The 18,887-nt window shown below is 41.7% G+C and overlaps 1 protein-coding gene across 4 annotated transcripts in view; it reads right to left on the reverse strand.

The window, feature by feature from the left end:
• Positions 1 to 230: 230 nt before the first annotated feature.
• The window catches only part of WDR7 (WD repeat domain 7), a 606,257-nt gene continuing 587,600 nt past the window's right edge, over positions 231 to 18,887 (reverse strand). For all 4 annotated transcript variants that reach the window (XM_033933907.1, XM_033933932.1, XM_033933915.1 and 1 more), the window contains one exon: positions 231 to 2,219. In XM_033933907.1, the coding sequence (XP_033789798.1) occupies positions 2,016 to 2,219 (204 nt within the window). In that variant the 3' untranslated portion in view covers positions 231 to 2,015. The remainder of the gene's footprint in view (positions 2,220 to 18,887) is intronic.

Below are 18,887 nucleotides of genomic sequence, written 5' to 3' on the forward strand. Positions count from 1 at the left end.
CCATACATTATGCCTTGCAACATTTACCAAAATTACAATTTACAGAAATAAGATATTCACATTCCTAAATGCTAGTTTATTTAACTTTTATTTCTAAATAATGTAGTCTCATTAAGAACACACATTGTACATGCCACCAGAGTACTGGGGATCCTATTTCTTATGAAAAGTAAGATATTTAGCTTAATAAGATCAGAGCATCTGAAAATGTAAAGCAGACTGTTCATTTGTTGCCATTCTTTGGAACAACTGCATGGTTCAATTTTCTGTTTTCTAGTTCATATTTTTGTTCGTTGCAATTTCTTTATTAGAAGTTCCTCTCTTTTGCTAGTCTGCTGCTAAAAATGATAAGGGGAAAATACAGCAGGACACTCAGAAAAACAAATGTAATATTTTATGGATTTCTGCAATTCTGATCTCTATCATGAAGGTGAATCACACTCTTGACACAGATATGTTACTAGAAGATAGGGCGTAAAGCTACTTTGATTAGCATTACTTGAAAGTTAGCAATACCTTTTATTCATCAATGAAAGAACATAGCTAATCTGTCAATTACAACAGCATAATCAGGTTTGGGAAACTTTCCAAGGCTGAATCTCATGTTCTACCAGTTTTCAGTGAGCATGCATGCAAAACCATATATCACTTTTACATAAATGTCACACACATCTAATAACAGAATAGTAAAATGGTAAACACAAGGTATTTCAGTCTTATTGCTAAGCATGAAATTAAAAGGCTGTTATATACAAGGGATTTAACCAAGCTCATATTAAGCATTTCATATTTAATGAGGATAAGATAAGCATTCACTTAATTCTGGTCATTCAATCCTCTTTTCCCTGGCATTTGAGGCCACAAATATATTGTTATGCAAATTATCTTCACACTGTTTTTAGTGAATGCCAAGAATTATGGTCACTTTACCTGCATTCCTATATTAAGTAATGGGCTTTCTAAGGAAGGCCGTGAATATTCTGTGAGAGATAAGTACCCTATTTTATTCAATAGCTTCCTCATTTCCATATGTATTTAAATTGAGCCCATTTGAAATTGTGAAACTACATCCAAGACCGTATTCATAATGCAAGCCAAGCGCAAATTAAAATAATTAAATAGTTTTCATAGTAGATACTTTCCCAATTGAAATGTGTAATGGAATCTACCATGTCTCAGTTGGTCAGATGAGAGCATAATTTCCCCTTTTGTTCTAATACAACCAAAACCCGAAGCCAGGGAGTTTGAAAACTGCATGAAATCTGATGAAGATGTAATGACTAAACAGCAGGTAGCCACTAACTGATGTGCAAACGAAAGAAATGTAAACAGAGACATTTTTGGTAAACATATCTTTTAAATGCAAAATAATAATGTGTATAAATAGGGGTTCTGTATTACCTTAAAGCAGCATCTAAGCCTAGCTGATATAAGAGCCAGCAAGCTGGAAATGCTTCTTTAATGCTGTGAACAGTGCTAAGATGGAAGCCAGGTCCATGGCATGTAAGAGGAGGCGACAGTACTATGGAGAAAATGTTGTATTCAAAAAATACTTTCTCCTTAGAAAGGCAACAATTTAGTGCCATAAATTCATGGGCAAGCAGGTTGACTAAGGCAACTTTTCAGTCACAAAAGGTGAAGGGCTGCTTCAACATTCTGTATAAAGTTACACAGATTAAAGCTAATTTCGGAACACTCCAATATCCGAAAATGAAGATGTAGTCAATAACTGCAATGGCGTTGATAACAAAACCATTCAAAAGGATTGTTCTCCCCTTTCCTCTGTGGTATTTTAAAATGAGCGAGGGGAATCATGCGAGAATGAAAGCAGGTGTGGTCGTTTCTTTTCTTAGCTGGAATTATACCCATGAATCAATAATTGCCTTTTGGAATGTACAGTATCCTGAAGCAAATGTTGGATGGTTGCTTTCAAAAATTACATATAACCACTGGTATGGGGAAACCAGTAATGAGAAAAGGAAAAAAAAAAAATTAGTCCAAAACAAATTTAGACCTTAGACCATGAACCGATGCTCTTTGCCATCATGTGCCATAAGAATAACATTACGATTGGAAGTCCAAATGAGTCGTGCCAATCGGAGTGCATTGTGTGAGCCTGGTGAGGCAGGTTGAACAGGTGGCACCTGATAGGTTTTAATACAGCGAAGTTGGGGTGCAGAATTCAGCATGCCAATGCTTCCCAAGAGCGAAGTATTCATCTGTTTTAAGTAAAAGAAGAAATCAGTGAAATCAATCAATTTGCTAATGAAGAATGAAACACTAAAAAGCAGCACTTTCCCTTTGACAATTATACTAAGGAGCTGATTCACTATGGTTTTTTACCCCATTTTGTGTCTAAAAAAAACTTTAATGAATCAGTCCCTAAGCTTCAGAAAGACTATTCAGCACAAACTATTGCCCTAAATTCTCTTTATATTCAACTACAGTGGTACCTCGGAACCTGAACGCCCCAGAACTCGAACATTTTTGAATCCGAACTTTTTTTTTGTAGTAAATTTTGCCCCAGAATCCAAACTCTGCTTTGGAATCCGAACACCCTGCACATTGTAGCCCTGATTCTGCAAAGTGCTCCCGTATGTGTGTTTCTGCCCCCAAAATCCAGTGAATTTATTGTTAAAATTTGAGTTTGTGGGACCCAGGAACGGATTAATCCAGTTTCCATTATTTTCAATGGGAAAAACTCTCTTGGAACTCAAACGTTTTGGAACTCGAACGGGGTTCTGGAATGGATTAAGTTCGGATTCCAAGGCATCACTGTATGTATCTTTTTTCTGGAAGAATATTTCCATTGCTAATACTGTCATATTCAATACTTTATGAAAGCTAGTGATACAATCTCAATCATCATACAATTCAGCTTTCCTAATCATTTTTAGTTTCACTATTGTTCAAAAGATGAATTTACCATTTTCAGTTGCCTTATATAGTGGTACCTCGGAATCCGAATGCCCCCAGAACTAGAACCATTTGGAATCCAAACTAATTTTTAAATTAAAATTTGCCCCGAAATCCAAACACTGCTTTGGAATCTGAATGTATGGGAACTGCAAGCGTTGCTCAGCCCAAAGCTTCCCCTCTGATGCAGCTTCCTGTTTCCGCCTGGGTGGTTCGTGTCAGAGGGAAGCTTTGGGCTGAGCACCGCTTGCAGTTGACGATCTTGCTGCCTATGCCAGCGGGGGCCCAATCTTGCTGTCTATGCCAGTGGGGGTGTCCGATCTTGCTGCCTATGCCGAATGGGGGTGTCCGATCTTGCTGCCTATGACAATTGGGGAGCCCGATTTTGCTGTTTATGCCAGTTGGGGGAGCCTGATCTTGCTGTCTATTTGAAAATCTGAGTTTGTGAGACCAAGGAATGGATTAATCCAGTTTCTATTATTTTCACTGGGAAAAACTGTCTTGGAACTCAAACGTTTTGGAACTCGAATGGGGTTCTGGAAGAGATTAAGTTCGGATTCCAAGGTACCACTGTACATGATACAAGTGTGTATGATGAATGTACCTTTCACTAACACTATTTTCAATAAAAAAAAAAAAAATGTCTGAATGTGTCTTAAGATTTAATCACACAGAGCATTTTACAGGAAAAAGAAAAAAAGGAGAAGAGAAAGCCCATACATAATAAGTAAAAAATATATAAAGAAATTAGAGGTGGAATGGACTTTTACGTATCAAGCAATGGATTGGTTTGGTATAGGATCTGGATTTATTCAAATGATTCAAACCTTGTATAACTCCCCCTTAACCAGATTATATATTAATAATACATTTTCAGAGTGTTTTTGTCTGAAGAGGGGAGTTAGAAAAGGATGTCCCTTGTCTCCTTTGCTTTTTGATATTGTTCTGGAACCCTGGTTGTTGGCTATATGGCAAGCAAAGGAGATACAAGGGATTCCTTATGCAGGTCGGGAATACAAGATCTCTGCTTAGGCAGATGATATCTTGCTTCATTTCAGGAATCCCAAATCCACTGTTCCGCATTTGCTGGAATTGATAGGTTTGGTAAATTCTCTGGATACAAAATAAATTGGAGTAAATCGGAGATTCTTCCGTTAAACATACATTCCCTTTCCTTTGGAAGGAAGAGGGAATAAAATATTTGGGTATTTTGATTCAAAGAACATTGGAAGACACACTGACAATAAATGAAAAGTCTTTTATTGCTGAAAGTAAAGAAATGTGTGAGCATTGGAACCCCCTACATCTTTCTTGGTGGGGAAAGAGTGCAAACTGTGATGATTTTGCCTGTAGTTTGCTACCAAATGAGTATGTTGCCGGTTTATTTTCAAGGATCCTTCTATAAAAAATTTAATGGTATTCTTACAAAGTTTATTTGGCTGGGTAAAACTGCTAGAATTGCTTTAGTATCTTTAAAAAACAAACAAACAATTGCGGTGGGTGGGGTATATTTTTCAAATTTTTATAGATACCATCAAGCTTTTATTCTGCGTCAGGGTATGTATTGGATCCTTCCTGAAGTCTTGGAGCATCTTCCGGATTGGCTTTATTTAGAATGGCAACTCATGTCCCCATTGCGATTATGTCATATTTTGAGTATTAAGATGCCAAGGCTTTATAAGGACAATGTGATACATGGAAAACATTAAAATTTATTAACAATCTAACATCTATACCAATATAACAATCCACGTGTCAATCTATATGGATGTCTGGGGCGGTACTTGGAGAGACCTCCCAAGAAAGAGACTTGGGAGTTATGATCGACAAGTCAAAGAAGCCATCCATGCAATGTGCAGCGGCGGCAAAAAGGGTGAACAGAATGCTAGGAATGATAAAGAAGGGGATCGAAAACAGTTCGGAGAAGATTATCATGTCGCTATACCAGGCCATGGTGCGCTCTCACCTGGAGTGCTGCGTCCAGCATTGGTCGCCGTACATGAAGAAGGACATGATGCTAATTGAAAGGGTCCAGAGAAGGGCGACTAAGATGGTTAAGGGGCTGGAGGGGTTGCCGTATAGTGAAAGATTAGAGAAACTGGGCCTCTTCTCCCTCGAACAGAGGAGATTGAGAGGGGACATGATCGAAACATTCAAAGTACTGAAGGGAATATACTTAGTAGATAAGGACAGGTTGTTCACCCTCTCCAAGGTAGGGAGAACGAGAGGGCATTCTCTAAAATTGAAAGGGGTTAGATTCCGTATGAATGTAAGAAAGTTCTTCTTCACTCAGAGAGTGGTAGAAAACTTGAACGCTCTTCCGGAGTCTGTTGTAGGGGAAAACACCCTTCAGGGATTCAAGACAAAGTTAGACGAGTTCCTGCTGAACCAGAACGTAGGGCTAGGCTCAGTTAGGGCACTGGTCTTTGATCAAGGGCCGCTGCGTGAGCGGACTGCTGGGCACAATAGACCACTGGTCTGACCCAACAGCGGCAATTATTATGTTCTTATGAATTCCAAGATTCAAATTGGCAAGTTTAAGATCATCTGGAAGCATTGGATGCAGGCAGGTATACGTACTTTAGATGATGTGATATCAAAAGGGAGAATGCATGATTTTTCACAACTGCAACAATCATTTGGCATAGCAAAGTCTCAAGTTTATAAATGGTTGCAGTTGAAGCAGGCCATTCAGAAAGGATTCCCCGATTGGCAAAATTTAAAGGATCAGTATAGTTTGCCGGGCCTATGCTTCCAGATTGATTTCCTAGGACATCAGGCCGCCAAGTGGTATAAATGAATACTGGAATATTTGAACAAAAAACCAAAAACTAGTCTGAGAGACATTTGGAGCATTGAGATTAAGCAGCAGATTTCTGCTTCTCATTGGCCACGAATTTGGACTTGGAGGATGAGGTGTACAGGGTCAGCATCTATGAGACAAACATGTTACATAGAAGTTTCTGGATCCCTGTTCATCTGCAGAAATTAGATAGTTCTAAGTCTAATAGATGCTGGCACTGTCATCTAGACATATGGACACTGGATCATTTGTTGTTCTATTGTCCTTTAATACTCAACTTTTGGAAGTCAATAGGGGGACAGATTAATAACATAATGGAGTCATCAATTCCATTGACTTATGATGTAGTCATATGTGGGATGATACTTCATATTAAACCCCCAATGGACCGATTTAAATGTCGGCTATTTCTTATTATGACCGGGATAGCCATGCAAATGGTTACTCGCAATTGAAAAAACTGCGATCACAGGTCATGTGCGTACCACCTCTCTCTGTCAATGGCTGAGATCTCACTGTTGCCACTATTATTTATTATTTCTATATTGCTACCAGCACTCTAGGTCTCACCCTATCCCTCCAGTTAGCCAGCAAGTAGTGGCACAGCAGATGCTGATGCAGTGGGTGGAGTTTCCTGAAAACTCAAAAGTTGGAAAGAATGACAGTGGTGGATATGCACATACACATTTAGGCCCAGATTCTGTATAGGACGGCCCAGGAGGGGCGACCAATACAGAATCGGGCCTACACTAACCCCGATTCTGTAATGCCGCCCTCCCCCCCGACACTACCGATCACCAGCAGGAGGGTGCCCAATCCCTCCTGCCGGAAGATGCCCCCCGCCCGACACTACCGATCACTGGCAAGAGGGTTCCCAATCCCTCCTGCCGGAAGATACCCCCCCGACACTACCGATCACCGGAAGGAGGTTGCCCAATCCCTCCTGCCGGAAGACGCCCCCCCTCAGGAAGGCCCCCCCCGGGCTAACAGCCCTCCCCCCACGCTAACAGCCACCAATGACCACCCCTAACTTCCCCCCCCAACTAACCTCCCCCCCAGAACCCCAGAACTAACCTTTAATTGTTGGCCAGCCAGCCGATCTTGGTACTATCCAGCCGGCAGGCCCGCCTCGTCGAAATGAGGCGGGCCCGCCCCTTCCCGGCCCATCCCGCGAAGCCTAAGGCCTGATTGGCCTAGGCTCTAGAAGCCTGGACCAATCAGGCCTTAGGCATAGCGGGTCCGCCCATCCCCACTAAGTCTAAGGCCTGATTGGCCTGCCTGGGGAGCATATTTTAAAAAAACATGCATCCCGATTGGTTGATTAGACAGCTGAAGGATGCCTACAGCTGCCTAAAATCAGGACGGCACTTTTCAGAATCAGGGCCTTAGTGAGCTAGGCAGAGGGAAGTCCCTAGAGCAGACCTGTAGGAATCGCTGCTGGGAAAGTAAAGATTAAAGCGCTGTGAATGGGATTGAAGGAGAGAAAGGGAGCACACAGATGCTAGTCCTGCAAAGAAGAGGGGGATTGAAGGGTTAACGTGATTATTGCATTAAAATTATTAACGTGCATTAAAATTTTAACATATTTGGGCATTTTTGGGGGGAGCTGATCCTGCTCAGTTATATCGTCTTAATATACCTCTGTTGTTGCATCTCACGGCGGCTCGCTTTGGCCAATGGTCTATGTTGCCACTGTCTCTTATGGGGCAGGTTAGTCTGTATGCGATGGTCATCTTTCCTAAGTGGCTGTATTATCTGCAGATTCTCCTGCTTCGGGTGACCTCCAAGGATATCAACTTGCTATATCGGGCAGTGGCACGTTTTTGTTTGGGGGGGGGGGGAGAAGAGAGCTCGCATGTGCTTCTTACGGTTGATTGGGAATTGGCGAAGGGGCAACCTGGGGATGCCAGATTTACACTTATATAATTTGCCTGCTTGGTTCAGCAAGTGAGGGAATGGTCTAATAATACTTCCCACTTCTCCTCTTTGGCAATGGAACGGGCATACTGTACCCCTTGGCATCTTTTTATGTGTTGCAGGCTAGGCCGAGCATGCTTCCTAGCTACATTCGATCTTCAGGTGTCTTTCAATCTGATTGGGTATGTTGGAAGGATCTGGCTAAATGGGGGGACTTTGACCCTCACTGTAGTTGTCTTTTACCATTCTGGGGGAATGGCGACTTCCGACCCGGATTAGAATCGGCTGTTTTTCGGAACTGGGAATCAAAGGGTTTCATGATTCTGCATCATGTTCTGACGGCTGAGGACACGTTAAGCCAGGTGGGCTCCTTTACAGGCTTGGGGGGTATGTGGTCGGTGGTTTTCGCCCATCGCCAATTAGATCATTACATTAGGTCCTTGCCCCGGATTTCATTATCGGGGGATGTGGTTAGCTGTTTAGATGAGTTGTTCTCTCTTGAGGAAGTAGATCAGTTGTCTATATCCCTCCTTTATAAAAAAATTAGGTCAGGGGCTGCACCATGGAAGCTCTCGGAGCTCCAGGATAAATGGACTGCCAATTTGGGTGTGGATGAATTTCTTCGTCTTAGTCCCACTTGGGTGGTCTTGGCAGAATTGAAGGAATGTCAATTCCGCATCATGTACCGTGCTTATATCTCCCAACATCAACTTTATTTAATGGGGGAGGGGGGTGCAGCCAAGGATTGTTGTGAATGTTGTAAAGGGGCTTCCAAAACTTTTATTCATGCTCTGTGGTCGTGCCCGATCATTGCAGACTTTTGGAAGGTGATTCTTTTTTATCTGGGGGATGTTTTATGTCAATCTCTTCTACTTCATGCCGGCAGGATACTGTTGGGGCAAGTGACGGCTTTGCAGGTTAGGGGTAGGAGAGCCCGACGATGAGTCCTGAAGGCCTGTCTTTTGGGTAAGAAGTGTATTCTCCAATTCTGGACGCGGATGGAGGCTCCTTCTTTTTGGAACAGGAGGAATCGTTTACATACCTTGCTGTTACTGGAATTTTGGGCCTTGACTTTCACCTTCAAACGCTCTAAATCTTTTTATTCAGTCTGGGGACCATATATTCATAGGCTATCCCCTCGTACTAGCAGTTATTTTCTGAACAGACTTGGGGACTGTATTACCGATCCCACTTCAGCTGCATCTAGGTTTCCTCCTTCTGTGACACCTTCGTAGGGTTGGGTTGGGGAGTTGGGGAGTGAGGGTGGGGGTGTGTGTGTGTGGGTTCGCTCCGGGTATGGGTGGTGCTCTTGAGATAGGGGGTTCTGGTTTTCTAAGGGGCAGTGGATGGCTTGGGGAAGGTTTGTTTCTTTGAGGAGTGAGGTTTGGGGGGCTTGGAGAGTTTCATTTGCACTTTGTCTGGAACAAAAAAAGGGGTGGAGGGTGGGGGACTTGTTTGATTTTGTAAAACTTGATGTTACATGCTGTATTCATTGTTTGCTATTTCTATGGTGTGCATCTTTGCTTGTTATCGTCAATAAAATTGTTTATACGTAAAATTTTAACATGTTAAAATGTGCTAAAATGAAGCCCCAATAAATACAAATTAAAAATTATTAGGTGTTATTTGCCAATTATTGATGCTGATAAGAAGAGGTTTTTCTTTGCTCCACTCCGTCAAGCTTCTATCACCATAAAAACTTTACAATATCCGATCCATTCCTCTGTCAAAATATTAGGAGTTATTCTTGATCAGAACTTGACTATGCAAAATCAAGTGAACTCGGTAGTACGCAAAGGTTTCCACATTTTATGGAAACTACAAATTCTCAGAGCATATTTTGATTTTTTGGCATTTAAGCTATTAGTCCAATCACTGGTACAGAGTCATCTCAACTATTGTAACATTGTCTACTTAGCAGGTGTCAAAAAAACTATTTCCAGGATGTGAATTATACAGAACACCGCAGCTAGACTTATTTTCGGACTGAATAAGTTTGATCATGCCACCCCTTTGTTTCGGGAATTACACTGGCTACCAGTTGAGGCACACATTGTTTTCAAGGTAGATTGCATTATTATAGAGTCCTGATGGGTGAAGCTCCACTGTACTTGATTGAAAAGGTTTCCACTCAAAAATATTCTCGTAAAACCCATGCTTTGTTTATCCAACAGTGAAGGATTGCAAGTTTGAAAGATATCACGAACGTACGCTCTCGTATCAGGTTGCTATTTGGGATAAGGATTTTAAGCAGCTGTTTACTGTTTCATTTTCTTATGTAAAATTTAGGAGACACTTGAAAACTTACTTGTTTTCTAGGTTCTTAGGCAATTAATTTTCATCTTTATTCCCTAATTCACATTTTATTTAGCCTTTTGTAAATCACATAGAACTGCAAGGTTATGCAGTCTAGAAATCCATTTTTATGTTTTAATCTGGGCCATATTCTATATTGAACCCTAGATGCTTAATTTTCATTCCAGAATATTACTGTAACCTCATATTGCCTAACATTTAAGCGCCAGCAGTTACACCAGACACAGAGCTGGCATAAGTGTGGGTGCCTAAATGTGGAAAGGATCTACGTAACTAGTGTTCAGTAAGTTAGTCGTGTTAACTGGGAGTCACACCTATCTTCTCCTGTGTATACCCCCTCCCCCTCCTCAGATATTTGCAGAACAGTGCCTAGGACTCCTGCTAGCATTATAACATTTTATGAATATAGTGCATGTAAATTGTCAGTGCCTAGGTTACAGAATTGCCTTTTATAGTTGTTTTCTTATATAGAAATGACAGCAATCTGTAGATAATTGTAAAACAATTCTCTCTCATTAAAGCACTTCTTTGCCCTTGATAAGCCTTTTTATCTCAATGCATTGGGAGCTACAAATTTGTATCTAGTCTTACTGTATATCTTATGGTTGACGCATGAAACCTGGCAAATCTAAGGACATTTAAGATGTGTTATAGCCGATATCATGTTCTGAATTCTGATCAGTATAAAATATAAGCCATTACTTTTTCTGGTCCTTCTCAGTAGCAGAATGGTGTCAGAGACTGTAAATCACTGCATCTCTAGCAGGGCGCATGCAAGCAACACTGACATTTTCACAATTTAAATCATCTTGAGTAATAACCCTTTTAAGATGACTAATGTTACTGATTTTCCTGCATTAATAATAGTGCCGAACACAACACAGAGGAGAAAAAGAATCACTAGTGCACGAGGTCACAATATAAAATTAACTGCGTAGGGTATATTTAACTCTTTACATAAAATAGGTGAAACATTACTACTGTTTATCAAGTACTATCTTATGTAATGCTTCTCATTTTAACGTTGATTTTTGTCAGATCAAAATCAATACCATTGATGACTTTTTAGATATTCCTTTGTAGGTAAACTAAATGTGTTTGCTGATAGCTATACATTTTTATAGTTCCCACTCACCCGTGTTTCAGAAGTCACAATATATGATCATACTGCACAGTATTTAGGAAAGTGCTTTGTCTGTTATGTGCAACAATAGTCCAACTGAAAAGGCTGGGAGTTATGTTTAGCAGAGTAATCATACACGGCAAATGCAGAAAATGACAAATGGATCCTTTTCAAGATCTAGCTTTGGTTTTTGTAATATCAAGAACAGTGTTGCCTTCAATTGCCAAACCTACTCCATTTGATCATTAGTGGTCCCTTTGAATACTAACCAAATATATATTTATGATGATGTGCTGTAAGACAGTTATGCTAGTGACAAGGTCATTAAGATGTATTAGAGGAAACCACTTTGTGCTATTCCTCACTTCTGCTCATTTCATTATGCTCTCTCCTTTTAATTGAAACACTGCCCTTTCCAGTCAACTAGCCCCTACCTCTTCCTGTAAAGCTCTGCTATAAACATATGCTATTAATTTAATAGACTGCCTTTCATTCATTAGCTTCAAGCCAGTATACATAATAATTGTAATAATAAACAAATACAACTATTGGGTAAAATCAAGGAATAAAGTAAAAAGAGAAGAGGATCAGACACCAACACATAACTGAAAGAGCAAAGGTCATCAGGATCAGAGATAGAACAAAGCTGAGAGGGCAAGGAAATGGCTGACCTATGACAGGCCTCTGGGTCTCTGAAGATACCTCTGAAAACACCACATCACTGACACTCATTAAAAGCTTGTGTAAAGAACTACGCTTTTAGAACCTTTAAATAGGGTTACCATATTTGTGAATTCAAAAAGAAGACACATGACCCCACCTTAGCCTCATCCATTTCCTACCCATACCCTGCCCTGCCCCATCCACACTGCTCTGCCCCACCCTGCCCAACTCCCACCTTTCACCCATTTCCTTAGTTCCCTTTCCCATCCTCTGTACTCTTTTAATGCTTTTCTCTCCCACCAAATCCCCCCCCACTTCACAGGTGCTTTTCTCTCTCTCATTTTGACCCCTCTCTACTGCCGGTGCTTTCTTTCTCTCTCTCCTCCTCCATCCCCTCCATGGATGCTTCTTTCTTTCCCTCTCCCTCTTTCCAACCCTTATATTTCTACATCACCAAAATTTGCCCCTTCCTCTCTGAGCACATTCCTAGGACCCTTGTTCACATTCTCATAACCCCACACTTAGACTACTGAAATTTACTTCTACCAGGTCTCCAGCTAAACTGCCTTTCCCCCCTGCAATCTGTGCAAAACTCTGCTGCACATTTATCTTCTGCCAACCTTGCTACACTCCCCTTACCCCTCTCCTCAAATCACTTCATTGGCTTCTTATCCTTCACATACATTTCAGACTCCTATTACTAACCTTCAAGTGTGTTCACTCTGCAGCCCCTCAGGATCTCTCCTTATACGCCTCCCCAACAACTTCGTTCCTCAGATAAGTTGCTTTTAACTGCACCCTTTTCCTCCACGGCCAATTCCAGATTTCGTTCCTTTCATCTTACTGCCCAATATGCCTGAAATAAACTAGCTAAGTCCATCTATCACACCTCTTCCCTTGTTCAAAAGTAGCTGAAAACCCACTTTTTCACATTAGCCTTCAATTCCCTACTGCCCACCACCCTAGCCAACAGTTTAACCATCCCCTCTAACTGTAACCCTACCCTGGCATCCAGTTTGTCTGTCTTGATTATTAGATTATAAGCTCATTTGAGCAGAAACTTTCTCCCTCGTGACTCTGTAAAGTGCTAAGTACATCTGGTAGCGCTCTAAAAATAATTAATAGTACTAGTAATAACTGCCTTCCTGAGTCACTCGGGCCCATTGGCCTGGCATCATGTCTAAGAGAAGCTATATCTTCTTTGGTATTCTTGACACAAATGGACAAGAAAAGGCTCAACAATTTCCAGTTAAAGATCCTGCAAACTGGAGAGATGATCCAAACTACCAGTATTTGAAGCAGTCGGCATCATCAATGGCAATTGCTTTAATGCACCAGTATAATTCAAGTCTCACAAAGCAAACGCAGCTACTCCTTCGCCTTGAAAGAGCAATTGCTTTAATGCACCAGTATAATTCAAGTCTCACAAAGCAAACGCAGCTACTCCTTCGCCTTATTGATCAGCACAGAAAGACCTATCCAACTTGCTCCAAAGAAGGGTGGTGTGATGAGGAAGATGGGGGACCTCTGGAGGGAGAAAAGAAAATCCTCTTCCTGAGATCCCACAATTACAAGAAGGGAAGTGTAGGAGATCAGAGAACGCAAGTAAAGTCCTATTTCCTGGTATGAGAGCCCATCCAAGAAAGTTCCAATCAGTAAGGAAGGTACCCCTAAAGAATAAGAGGGGCATAATAAAAAAAAAAGTCTAAGTCCGATTTGGACGTAGGGCACTAGTTGCCCAAAGTTGGCAGTGGTAAAATGTCCATTCTTGAAAAGTACATCTAAAATATATTTTTTTCAAAAATCGTCTATCTTTATACCACATTCTTGATCAAAAATTTGTCCAAGTCCCAAACGCCCAGAACAAGACCTTTTAGACATGAGAGGGGTCAGCACTGTGATGGGTTGGCCACCCAGACATGGCAACAGAGCAAAGGGGCACCTTACAGGGCACTGCTGTGAACACCACAAAAAGGGTGCCACATAAACATCTCACCAGAACTCCCTTATAGGTTTTGGAGAACTCCCCAAAACCCACTATACCCACCTGTCTACAACCCCAATAGCCTTTATAGCTGCAAGTGGCACCTATATGGCAGTGTTGTTTTGTTTTTTTTTGGTGGGCTCACATTTTACACCATGAATGTAGTAATTAGAGTGGCTTATGGGCCTGAGTCCTTCTCTCTATGGTTCACCCCCAAATACTTAAGCCACCTCTGTGCAACTCTACCAGGCTTTCCTATGCCAGGTGCTGATGTTCCGGAGGCAGGTATGTACGTTTTTATTCTGAACTCTGTAGGGGGTGCAACGGGGTCTGTGAACACGGGGGGAGTGTGTGTGTGTATGTCTTTACTTTGTCTCTGCAGTGGTTATCTGGTTACTTTCGATACCTTTTGGGCACTTATATTGTCTTTACATCATCTAACTCATAACATATAAGTTTCACCTAGGCAGTCTTGTCAAACATTCGATTATCCCTGCAGGACAACTAAGTCTAGGTCGACCCACATCCCACCCTAACCACTCCTCCAAAAATGCCCCTTTCAGCTCTGGGTGCACAGTGGGATTCAGAAGCCTAAAATGTCCCTGGATACGTCCAAAAAGCCATTTCGATTATCGACACTTGGACGACCTGTCTTTTACATCATCCAAGTGCCGACTTGGATAGATTTTTAGACGTATTTAAGTTTCGATTATGAGCCCCTAAGCTATATAAGTAAGTGTCAGGTGGGAAAGGAACCATCCCAAAGGAAGAGGAGATGATATGGGAGTCCCCTGGTGAAGAGGAAATCCCTATGGAAATAGAGGAGGGAAAAGACCCAGAGAGTGATATGGAGATAGAAAAATTTCGCCAGTGAGCAATAGAGGGGGGAAAATTGAGGGAGAACCATATGATCATTTGTTTATTTATTTCTAACCCCCTTTTTACAGAGCAGCTCACTATTTAAACACATTTAAAACATAAACAAACAAGCACCCTGCGCTTATATCAATACAGTACGTCAATTCCCATATTTCATATTATAAAACAGGTGTCTTCAATAGCTTCTTAAAAACACCAAGATTAACCTGCTGCCATATATATAGGCACATGATTCCATTCTTGCGGGCCGATGCTTGTTCATGTAATGTTCAATCTCAGACACCTAACGGGAGGAACAAACAAGTCTGTGCGATGGACAGAATGCAGTTTTGGTAATGGAACATAAGACTGAATAGTGCTCATTAGGCAGGTGCTTGGCCATGCATACACAAACAAACCAACACAATCAATCTGTAATGTATACAGTCCTCCAATTTTAACCAGTATACCATATTTTACACTCCATAAGACGCACTTTTTTTCCACCCCAAAGTGGGTGGAAATCTCGGTGCGTCTTATGAAGCGAAAGTACAAATTTTGTTATCCTGCCGCACCACCTTTATTTTAAAACACACACCCCCACTTGCTGCCGCCGCACCGCCTTTTTTTAAACACCCCGCCCGCTGCCACTGCTACTGCACCAATTTTTTTAAAACCCCACATCCATCGTTGTTGTCCCGCCTTTTTAACCTGGTGGTCCAGCGTGTATCCGTCGGCCTGCAGAGATCAGCAGCACGGACGTCAGGAGCAAGCTTTACGCTCTTCTGCTCAACCCCGTGCTGCTTTCCAAATGGCTGCCATAGGTTCTAGTGGAAAGCAGCACGGGGCCCGAGCAGGTGAGTGTAAAGCGTCCATGCTACTGATCTCTGCACCATAGGCTGGGAAATAAGGAGGAGCCCCTGAGCACCGTCTGCAAGGTACCAGTAAGTGCTGCGGGAGGAAGGGAAGCTGGCTGGAGCTGCTGGGCCCACGAGCAAAGGGAGGTGGGCTTGAGCCGATGGACCTGGAGCAGGAGGCAAGATTAAAAAAGGTACAGGGGGGCTGGCTGGCTGGTTTGGGCCTGGCTGGGTGGCCTGCGGCTGGCTAGCTGGCCTGGGACTGGCTGGCTGGTTTGGGGCTGGCTGGCTTGGGGCTGGGTGTACTGGGGCTGGCTGGCTGGGTGGCCTGGGGCTAGCAGGCTACCATTAGATGTGCCCACCACTAGATGTGCCCTGTACCCTGTCCAGGCCTACCACCAGAGGGGGGGACAGGGTACACCATTTGGTTCAGAATTTTTTTTCTTGTTTTTTTCCTTCTCTAGAGGTGGTTGCATCTTATGGTCAGGTCCGTCTTATGGAGCAAAAAAATACGGTAACTTCATTCTTGTGGGTGGTGAACTTCTCCCTTGCTCATAAGGGTTCCATTATTGAAAGAGAACCCCAACCATTAAAATATTGTTTTACTGTCCATACCACTCCTGTTCAATATATTTATCAATGACTTGGAAACGGGGACGAAGTGTGAAGTTATAAAATTTGCTGATGACACCAAACTCTGCAGTAGAGTAGGAACACAAAGGAGTGCGAAGACCTGCAAAGGGACCTAAGCAAACTGGAAGAGTGGGCAAACAAATGGCAAATGTGCTTTAACATAGAAAAATGTAAGGTCATGCATATAGGGAAAAGGAACCCAAGGTACAGCTACAAAATGGGGGGAACATTGCTGGGGGAGAGTAATCTTGAAAAAGACTTGGGTGTGCTGGTGGATACAACCATGAAATCATCGGCGCAATGTGCAGCGGCCTCGAAGAAAGTTAACAGAATGCTGGGCATCATTAAGAAGGGAATTACAACCAGGACGAAGGAAGTCATCTTGCCACTGTATCGTGCAATGGTGCGCCCGCATCTAGAGTACTGCGTCCAATATTGGTCGCCGTACCTCAAGAAAGACATGGCGATACTTGAAAGGGTCCAGAGAAGAGCTACAAAGATGATAAATGGCATGGAAGACTGTTCATACGCTGACAGGCTGGACAAGTTGGGACTCTTCTCCCTGGAAAAGAGGAGGCTTAGGGGAGACATGATAGAAACTTTCAAGATCATGAGGGGCATGGAGAAGGTAGACAGGGATAGATTCTTCAAACTACGGGGAACCACAGGCACAAGAGGGCACTCGGAGAAACTGGAAGGGGACAAGTTTAGAACCAATGCAAGGAGGTTCTTCTTCACACAGAGGGTTGTGGACACATGGAACGCGCTCCCGGAAAAAGTGGTTGGGCAGAGTACGCTACGGGGATTCAAAGAGGGATTGGATGGATTCCTGAAGGATAGGGGGATTGAGGGATACAGATAAGGGTAGATAAGAGTATGGAAAGAGTAAAGATAAAAACAAGGGGCTATAGGGCTATATCAAATTAACATGACAGGTCATGGACCTGATGGGCCGCCGCGGGTGCGGACTGCTGGGCGCGATGGACCTCTGGTCTGACCCAGCGGAGGCAAATTCTTATGCTCTTATGTTCTTATAGCAAAAGGGGATGATGTTCTAGCCTTTTAATCCTACCTGACTTGGGGTGTTGGAGCTGTAATTTGCATAATGGATGATTTCCATATTCCTTTAGCTAGAGGGATAGATATAATGGCATCATCACTTATTTTCTAAACTATAGACAATGTCTTCTTAATCCTTATCTTGAACTTATGGATCTATTTGAAGCTCAGACGGATCTGACTGTTCGAGTTTTTCTCAACCTATTTGACAAAATAGGTGGAAATTGGGATGTTGCATCCTGAAAGAAGTCAAGGCAGGTGACCCTTCGGTGTGTGTGTGTGTGTGGGGGGGGGGGAGGAGGAATGCTGGCATCTTGTCTAACCCCTGGTACGCTCATTCCCTAATGGACTCACAAGGGAATTATCTGCTTCAGTAGAGAGATTGCGATTGAGGTTGACCACAACTGGAGACTATTGGTGTGACTGAGTAACTTGCCAATACAGCGACCTGGAGATCCACATGATAACTGTGGATAAAAATCAATGATTTAAAAAAAAAAAAAAATAAAATCAACAAAATCAAACTTTTTTGATTTAAATTGATTTTTTTTAGATAAAATGTTGTTGTTTTTTTTTAGGAAAAAATCTATCTAAAGATATGTAGTTTACTATTTAAGATACATTATAGTCCAAAAGTTATTTATCACAAAATAAGGATTAGTTTTTAATTATGTAGCATAAGGCTGTATATTCTTGCAATGTTTACATTTTTGGTAAATGAATTCCATTAATCCATTCATGATATTACGAGCATGATTTAAATCAAGTCTTCCCGACTAGTGATTTAAATCAAATACACCCTGCTCCAAAGGATCACTGATGAATACTGATTGATTGTAGGACTACCGTTCGTCATTCGCAAATAAACATTTTGTATTTACTGTGGAATAATGACAAGTTACCAGTCATCACTAAACATTGAACAATGCATAATAAATCATTAGGCCAACATGTCTATTTTCAACTGTAAGTAACACAGTATATATTTTAACATCTTTCCATGTATATTTGCTCACAATTCAGGTTTATATGGAAAATTAATAAAAATTCTGTACTTGCATTTCCCCCCCTTTTACAAAACCGCGCAAGAGATTTATAGCACTGACAGCAGTGCTGGAGCAGTGCAGAGCATTCAGCGTGCTGACTGGCGCAAAAAACCTCTTGTACCGTTTTGTAAAATGGTGGCGAGTATGTGTTAAATTAAAAATCATTGAGTGACTTCTAAATGTTCACCAAAAGGCTTATAATTTGGCACAATTAACAGTGGCCACACATAGAACAAAAATAGACTTGTGGAAGTCATGTTCCATGAACTTGATTTTTTGGATCACCTTAGTGATTATTCTTCTCAATGTGCATCACTTTGCATTTGTCCACTTTAAAGTTCATCTGCTATTTGGAGGCCCAGTCTTCTAATTTCCTAAGGTCTTCCTGCAATTTTTCAGTCCTCATGTGTTTTGATAACTCTGAATAGTTTTGTGTCATCTGCAAATGTAATTACCTCTCTTGTTGCTCCAATTTCCAGCTCATTTATAAATGTGTTAAATAGTACAGATCCCTGCAGCACCCTATTATTCACCCTCCTCCATTGAGAAAAACAGCCATTGATCCCTTCCTTCTGTTTTCTTTCCAATAACAAATTCCTAATCCAAAACAGAACATTACCTCCTATCAACCTTTGTTGTATTTTTTTCTTATCCTACTACATTTTTATCTAGTACATTTGAGAAAATACATATTACCAAATATGTTAAACAT

Source organism: Geotrypetes seraphini, chromosome 1, assembly GCF_902459505.1.
Source record: "Geotrypetes seraphini chromosome 1, aGeoSer1.1, whole genome shotgun sequence".
NCBI classification, from domain to species: Eukaryota; Metazoa; Chordata; class Amphibia; order Gymnophiona; family Dermophiidae; genus Geotrypetes; species Geotrypetes seraphini.